Source organism: Hipposideros armiger, unplaced genomic scaffold (genome assembly GCF_001890085.2).
Source record: "Hipposideros armiger isolate ML-2016 unplaced genomic scaffold, ASM189008v1 scaffold_6, whole genome shotgun sequence".
NCBI classification, from domain to species: Eukaryota; Metazoa; Chordata; class Mammalia; order Chiroptera; family Hipposideridae; genus Hipposideros; species Hipposideros armiger.
Genome location: NW_017731356.1, coordinates 8,165,216 through 8,173,147, shown reverse-complemented (window position 1 = coordinate 8,173,147; position 7,932 = coordinate 8,165,216). Strand labels below are relative to the sequence as shown.

The window sequence follows — 7,932 nt, the reverse complement described above, 5'->3', positions numbered from 1 at the left end:
GACCCATTCTCTCCCCTGGAGCAACCGGTCCCAATCCCCATACCATTTGTATATTTTCCTATCATTTGATTTCTTAATATACACATCCTTCCTCCTCTCAAAACAGCTTTAGGTCATTTGTTTATTTTTAAAATAAAAATAGATCAATGTTCATTTCATTGCACACCTGGCTGTGACTGGAGTCTGTCACGGTATCAGGAAACCGACATTGAGAATTGAAGGACTTTTAATCTAGGAAAGGCAATTCTGACCTCATCATCACTGTGGTCATGGCAGTTTTTTTTTAAAAAAACTGAATTGCTCTGCATATACTCTCATTTAACCCTCACAACCCCCCTGTGAATTAGGCATGATTATCCCCATCTTCCAGATGAAAACACCCAGTCTCAGAGAGGTGACACTTGCGGCCACACCACTCATTTGTATCCAGATACGGCTGACCCAAGGTCTGCGTTCCTGCCTCACCTCCTTCCCCTTGGATGAGCCTCCGGCCCCAGGGAGCCCAGAGCAGAGAGTGCTGGGCCGGGAGTCAAAAAACCTGGCTTCTGGTCCTGACTTTGCTACCAATTGGCTGTGTGGCTGAGAGCGCCTCACTGTGCCTCTCTGGGCCTTGTAAATTGAAGGCAATCTCCAAGATTCCTTCTAACGGTGGGGCATTTATTCAGGCTTGTTTGGTGGTAACAGAAAGCCACTTGCAGGACTGGGCACTGCAGTTCAAGGCTCCAGGGGCTCTCACACAGCTAAGGCTGGGCTGGCACCGGACCAGCAGGGCCTGGGGCCTAGGGCCCGGGGCCTGGGAAGGGGCTCTGGCAACCAACCCCTCTCTGGAACTGCCTGGGTCCTTACTTCCCGCAGCTCCCCTGTTTCATTCTTCTGTCTGCAAACTAGGTGTTTGTTGCTGTAGGTCAGCTTTCTCTGCTTCGTCAGCCAATTGATGGCAGGTGCTTCTCCAGCTCCCATTATAAGGCCTCAGTGCTGGGGGCCAGCTGAGTCTCATCGAATTCCAATTCCAAGTTCCTAGGGAAAGGAATCCAATTGGGCAATTTGGGTTGGCTATCCACCCGACTGGGACCTAATAGCACACAGAAGTGGGGGCTTGGGGAGATGCCCCCCCCCAAAGAAGCTCTGAACACAGGACAGGAATAGCGTCTTTGGCAGAAGAGACCACATGAAGCGGCCCATTCCTGATGAGGTGACCTTGACACCTCCAGAAAAAGCACCAGCTCGCTGGGGTCTCTATCACTTCCTCCATGGCACATCTTTGAGGGCTCTCAGGACCTTTTCTGGAAGAGCTGAAGATGAGAGGAGGAGGTGTGAGTTGCTTGAGGGCAGAGACTGCACAGACGTCATTTACTACCCACTGTCGCTGCCACTTGACACACGTGGATGCGTGGCTCACAGTCCCTGTTTCTCACATTGGTACCACTTAGCCATTCAAGTTTGACATTCTCTCTCTCTCTCCTATAGCAAATGAGCTGCCCATTTCCATGCCATCTTTAGAACATTTCCAGTGTCCATTCCTGAATCCCCCAATTCCCCCCCCCCCCCCCATCCTCAGGCTCTTAGCATCTGGGTCCTGAACCACTTCCCTTGACCCAGTAGTTCCTTCTCAACCTGGAATCCACTGTGCCCTTCCAGGTGCTTAGCCACTGCCCTTGGCCACGGCTTTCCGCTCCAACTGCCTCCCTTGCTCCAAAAGCTCCCCCAGTGCCCACGACTTGTGGGATCACATCCAAACTCATCAATGGTCCAGGCTTTGCATTGCTGATCTGATCTTAGCTGTCTGACATTTTCTCCCCACTCCTATCTGTAAATCTACACTCCAAGGTCCCACATGTGCCCTTCACATCCCCATGTCCCTGCCTTTGTTCGCCTCCGTCTCTCACTCCCACGAAGCCCCTGCCATCCCGGCTGGCCTGCCCTCGGCCTCTGAACAACTCTTCAAGGACTCAGTGACTCGGCCACTTGGCCGCTTAGAGATGTTCCCCACCCCCTTACTGGTTCCAGCCACCAAGTTCTTCCTGTCCATGAAGCTATTCCGTGTAGAGGCAGCGTTTATGTCATCGCCATCTTTATCCTCAGCATGGAGGTCAGAGCCCTGCACTTGGCGGGTGCTCAGGAAATGTTGCCTAAACTTTTGCTGCCTACCCTGGGTGATTTCCTCTTGACCACCTCTAGGACATGTGGCCTCAGGACATGCCTGAAGGGTGCCAGGGTGCCAGTAGGGGTCTCCTCCTACGGGGGTCCCTCCAGGACCAAGCAGGCTGGAGGGGGGTGGGGTGGGGGAGGGAGGTCCCAAGAAAACTCCAGACTCCAGATTTTCATCCCAGACCACATCTGGAAATACACATATGTGACTGTGTCCTGTCTTCTGGTTGGCTCATGAGATGAGGGAGACTTGAGGGTACTTGAGACTCGATTTTGTGGCCAGATCACCCCCGACGAGTTTTCAAACCTAAGCAGAGGCCAGTTTTAAGAACTAAGACAAGGTCATCAGGGAACCAGAGCTGCCATGATGAGCCAAAGTGCTGACTCTTCCTTGTGCAAATGATCCCGCGGTGCTCATCAAGCCCCAGGGGCTGTGGCAGTGCTCTCTGGGGTCCCTGGCCCTTGATCCTGTCCAAGCTCCCCCAAGCCCCAGGTCCACATCATCCAACTCAGAGGCAACAGCAGGGTGCGTGGGGTTGAGTGTGTGTTGAGAGGACAGGTTTGCCTGGCTGTCAAACAGCTGTCGCACCTGTCCTTGAGGAGCCACAGCCCATCGTCCCTGCTGACACTGCACGTGGGCCAGCTTTGCTGGTAAGCTGGTGCCTTTTCTGTAGGTCTCAATGTCACCTCATTGGAAATGGGACTGTACTTCACCTTGTCTCTTCTGCCAAAGATGCTATTTCTGTCCTGTATACAGCCTCGGGGAGGAGGGGGTCTCCCCAACCAGCACCCCACTTCTTCTTTGTGCTACAGGTCCCAGTTGATCAGACCAAGGTGGCTATCCAACCCAACTTGCCCAATTGGATTTCTTGGTGTCCAAGAGAGAGCCAGAGAGAAGTCACCATGTCATTGATGACAGACTCTTGAAAGTAACACACCATCACCTCTGCCATATTCTAGGCATTGGAACTCGTCGCTGCGTCTAGCCCTCACTCCAGAGGACAGGGATTAGGCTCTTCTTGAAGGAGTAGCAAAGAATTTGTGGGCCTATTTTAAAACCACCACAGCACAGAGCTGAACCATGAAGTATTCCCAAGTGTTTGGAAGTTTGGTAATCAAGGCACGCGGTCTGGGGAGTCCCCGGCGGTAGGCAGAACAGCAGCTCCCAAAGATATGCATGCCCTATAATCCCCAGAACCTGTGACTGTTACGTTACGTGGCAAAGGGGAGTAAGGTTGCTCATCCACTGACCTTAAAATACGGAGGTTATCCTGTATTATCTAGGTGAGCTGGACGTAACCACAAGGGTCCTTAAAAGGTGGAAGCAGGAGGCAGAAGAACCAGGGTCAGAGTGACGCAGAATGAGCTGAGCGGGACTTGCGGGCGTCGCTGGCTTTGAAGGTGGAAGGGCGCTGTGAGGAGGGAAACGGGCCGCCTCCGGAAGCCGAAAAAGGCATTTGAAGCTGGCAGCCAAGCCTCATCTTCCCTCCGGGGATTCGGATTCGGGGCAGGACCCAGTGGAGCAGTGGGAGGCCCCTGGCTCAGCCCCACCTCTGTAGAGGCCTCGGGGATATGACTCCTCTGGGTGGGGGAGGAGGGTGGGTCCTCAGAGCCCCAGGAGACCGAGCTCCTATGAGCATTGGGGCCCTGCGTCCTCCTGCGTACTAGACCCTGGGCCTGGGGTTCCCTGCATCGCCAAGACTCTCAGGGGCCCCCACGTGCGCCCGCCCCTCCCCCCATACACAGTGCAGGAGCCAAGAACACGGAGAGAGCAGGTGGCTAGGCCAGTGGGGGTGTCTCCTGTGACCACGCAGAAGAGCATCTGATATTTTCAGGGCCTCCCCTCTCGTTTGACCTGGAACGTTGGCAGAACCAGGCAGAGGAGAGGGAGATGGTGGAGAGGGAGGGCGTGACCGCAAGAATGACCAGGACAGCATTTCCCCGCTAACCCACCAGGAAGCAGGAAGAGGGTTTGGAGTCTGGAATACACTGATTGAGAACCAAAAAAGAGACCCTCTTTACATACTCAAGTTTGGGGCTGATATTCAAAGCCGGGACACCCCCCTTTGACTTTAAATGAAGGTTTTAATCCGGGCGGAAGGAGGCCTGGGGCGGGGTGGTATGGAGGAGGGCAACAAGCCTTCACTGTGCAGCGCCTGGGCTGGGGGAGGGCGAGCTGCAGCTGCCAGCAGGCTCTGCGTCAGCACTGAGTTGGGTGCACGTCCTCAGTCACACAGGGTTGAAGCACAGATACATCAGGACGGCGCTCCAGATGGCGAGGGTGAGAAGGGTGCCCAGGCCCGGTGTGGAAGTTTCCTGCTAGATGGGGAGAAAGGCAGGGGGCTGAGGCAAGGTCAGGTCAGCAGCTGGTGAGGCCCCCGCCCGCCCCTCCACCGAAGCCTGCAGGCCAGGCTGAGCTACCCGAGTCTTCCTTCCTGGTGCGACGGCCTCTAAGCCTGCGTGGATGTGGTTGGGGCAGAGTCTGCAGGGACCGCAGGGAAGGCTTGGATGCCAATACAGCCCAAGCACATGACCTCTGGGATGACGGGGCGCCCGAGGGGGACAAGGCACTTCTCGTGTGGCTCTACCTACCCCTGATTGTAGCTGTTCTTTAGGGCACACAACAAACATGTCCTCCTGTAGAGGACAGAGACGGCACATGGAAGATCATTTTTCCCTGGTCCATGGCCAGCCTGCTGGGCACCACGTCAAGTCTTGCTATAGGAAAGGCCAGAACAATCCAGTGGCACTCGGGGCAGGCACATCCAGGCTTGAGTCCTACTTGGTCGTGATGTCGGGATCTTCCCAGGCCTGGAGGGCAAGACCCCAGAGAGAGTGCCAGGCTCCAGAGGCCTCCTGGGGACCACAGGGCGGGTGGGACCAGTCCCCTTACAGCAAGAGAAACGGAGGGAGCCAGGAGAGGCCCAGGGGAGGTGGGGGAGGGGCCGGAGCCAAGGGCTTTTGAAAAGGGACCCCAGCAGGGTGGGGGCGGGGCTTCACTTACACAGCGGGTCTCACACGGATGGAGGGAGCCCAGCGGGTCCGTTTTTGGTGTTTGTAGTGCCGCGGTCTTCTTGTGAAGAGGAAGTGACGCTCTGTGGGCGCCATCCATGTCCTTGAGCCGGAGCTGTGGGTCAGTCTTTCCTAACAGCCTGAGCTCCTGACGCTCCTTTGGTCCTCTTCTAAGGGGAACAGGGAGCCAGGGAGGGGCAGAGCTGGGGAGGGAATTTCCAACATGGCAAGGAGGCAGCCGTAGCGCAGGGGGCTGCGGAAGGCTTGGCTCCATGCCCCTGGGGCAACAGGACCTCAGCCAGCCCCTTGAAGGGTCTGAGGGTCCTCTGAGCCCCAAGGACATTTGGCAGAGGGAAGGGGGGAGGTTCTTTAGGGATGAGGAGAGATGGGTGCAGGTTACACTTACAGCTTGCGGCTATTGCGTGTGTTTATTAACACATCCATCTTCTCATCCATATCTTTCTGCATTTCCTTCAAGGGAGAATTCAAAGCTAGAATCACCACCTGGAAGGGCTCCTGACACTCCTGTTTCCTGCCTCTCTCTGCAAACCACTCAGAGAACACCTCAGCATCTTACTTCCTCAAGAATCCTCACGGGCCTCGGTGGCGTGTAGGGGGGTACATGACACAGGCCACCTTTCCTCTTCCCCTCCCCCATCCCACGATGAGGCTGAGCAACAGGTAGAGGCATTAAGGGCTTGTCCAAAAGGCTCCAGGTGAGTCAGAGGCCAGGAACTGCTTTACCTGAGCCCACACTTGGATGAATCCATTATCTGCCTTGGTTCAATGCCTATAAAATGACGGAACCAAAAAAAAACACGAAAAACAAATCTTGTGACCCCCTTCCCTCAAAGACATGTTTGACTCCAATATTTTGACTCCTGCGGTGCACCCAGACCTTGTGTTTGATCCATCTTTCACCCAATTCCTGGCACAAATGGTCAACACAAAATAAAACGAACAGTAGTAAAACCTTCTCGGCAAAGTTTAGATCTATAAATTGGACCTGAGAAAACTGGAAAGAAAGAGTGTTTACAAAAGAAATTCTAAGGTGGCAGACGTTACCATAGACGACATTTGTTATGAACAAAACAGGGTTGGCTCGAACAACATAAGGCGTAAATGAAAAATAATGTGCTTCAAGGAAAATAATTTTAATAAAAAAACCAAAAGATTTGGAAACAGTTTACTGAACTGTGGTAGGAAAACTCATCAAGGAATGATATTGTCTGGGTAGAGATGATTTCAAAAAATATCTTCTTGAAAAGCATTTTTAAACGTTAGTATAAATTTTGAGTTACATATTTGCTTTCATAAATAGAGTCAAAATATCCTTGAAGCCAAAATACCCCCTGGGTCCAAAAACATCAGAGTCAAAATGTCCCATATTCTTACAAATCTCCTCACCCTCACCTCAAATTCCTCATGTCCCAAACTGGCCTCCTGCTTTTCTGTTCTAAATCAGTTGTCTTTCCCAACCATCCTTGTCATTGTCACCACTTTCTTCTAATCACACAGATTAAAACTTTGGTGTCATCATGGATGCTTGCCTCTCTTTGATTCTCTATATTGTATCAGTCACCAAGAATGTTCTTTTTCCTTCGATGCACCTTTCAGGTTTACCTTTTCCTTCTGTTTCTATACCTGGTCCAGCTTTCTTCACCTTGAGTCAGAGGCGGCTTCCTGTCTGATAATTTTGCTCCAGACAGCCTCCCCCCCCCCACCCGCGCCTGCTCCCCGGGGTCCCCCAGGCCACCTTGCAAACAGCTGCCGCCTCAGCTTTCTGAAGTGCTGCTCCTAGCACGTTCTTTGATTAGGAATCTCCAGGGGCCTCTTCTTGCTGATACAGCCAAGTTCCAACCTGTCTGCCTGTCTTTCAAAAGCCTCCATTACCCACTTCCTTTGTACCCCTTCCATTTCATTTCTCACAGCTTCCCCAAACGATCCCACTTTTAGGATTGATCTCCCCACGGACCATGATACACTTCGTATGTTCATCCCGCTTTCATGCTGTGCACAAGCTGTGCCCGCGCCCAAAATAGCCTCCTTTGTGCCTTTCTGTACCCAGTCCTACCCCTCTAACAAAACACTTACTGTTTGCTTTTTAACATTAAATAATGCATGCCCTTTGCGGAAAATTTGGATAATACAGAAAAACACAAAAGAAAACATTTATCATCACCTGGAAATAACAATTAAACTTTTGGTATATTTCTTTCCAGTTTTTTTTCTGTATATTTACTTACCTATTTTTAATTTTTTCACTTAGTTGAGGTGAGCCTGCATATATTACTTGTACCTTGCTTTTTTTATTTCTCATTATAAGCATTATTTCTCAACACTGTCTCTATAGTTCCTAATTTTCATTATATGGATATGCCATAATTTATTTGTCTATTCCTTTACTGTTGAAAATTCTGGTTCTCTCTAAATTTTTACTATTATAAGTAATCCTGTGATGAACATCTTTTTATATGTATCCATGCTGGCATTTCTGGTTATTCTCATAAGTTAAATTGTGAAAAATGGAGTTGATAAGGCAAGGGCTTTTCCTGTTTTTTGATACCTATAGTCTAATCCCTTTTCAGTTTTGTACAAACTTGCACTCTGATCAGCAATATAAGAACATTCTTTCCTTGTTGTATAAATGTCTTAAATTAAAACTCTGGCTTATTTGGGGCCGGCCGAGTGGCGCGATGGTTAAGAACTCGCTTGGGATGCCAGAGGGCCCCGGTTCGGATCCCACATATGAGGGCCAGTGACACTGCCCTC

The 7,932-nt window shown here is 51.5% G+C and overlaps 1 protein-coding gene across 1 annotated transcript in view; it reads right to left on the bottom strand.

The window, feature by feature from the left end:
- Positions 1–3,433: 3,433 nt before the first annotated feature.
- Positions 3,434–7,932, bottom strand: part of TEX35 (testis expressed 35) — a 10,416-nt gene continuing 5,917 nt past the window's right edge. Inside the window, exons 6-9 of the mRNA XM_019647092.1 lie at positions 5,567–5,631; positions 5,153–5,363; positions 4,741–4,959; positions 3,434–4,464 (exon numbers count right to left, since the gene is read on the bottom strand). Coding sequence (XP_019502637.1) covers positions 4,927–4,959; positions 5,153–5,363; positions 5,567–5,631 — 309 coding nt within the window. The 3' untranslated portion in view covers positions 3,434–4,464; positions 4,741–4,926. The remainder of the gene's footprint in view (positions 4,465–4,740; positions 4,960–5,152; positions 5,364–5,566; positions 5,632–7,932) is intronic.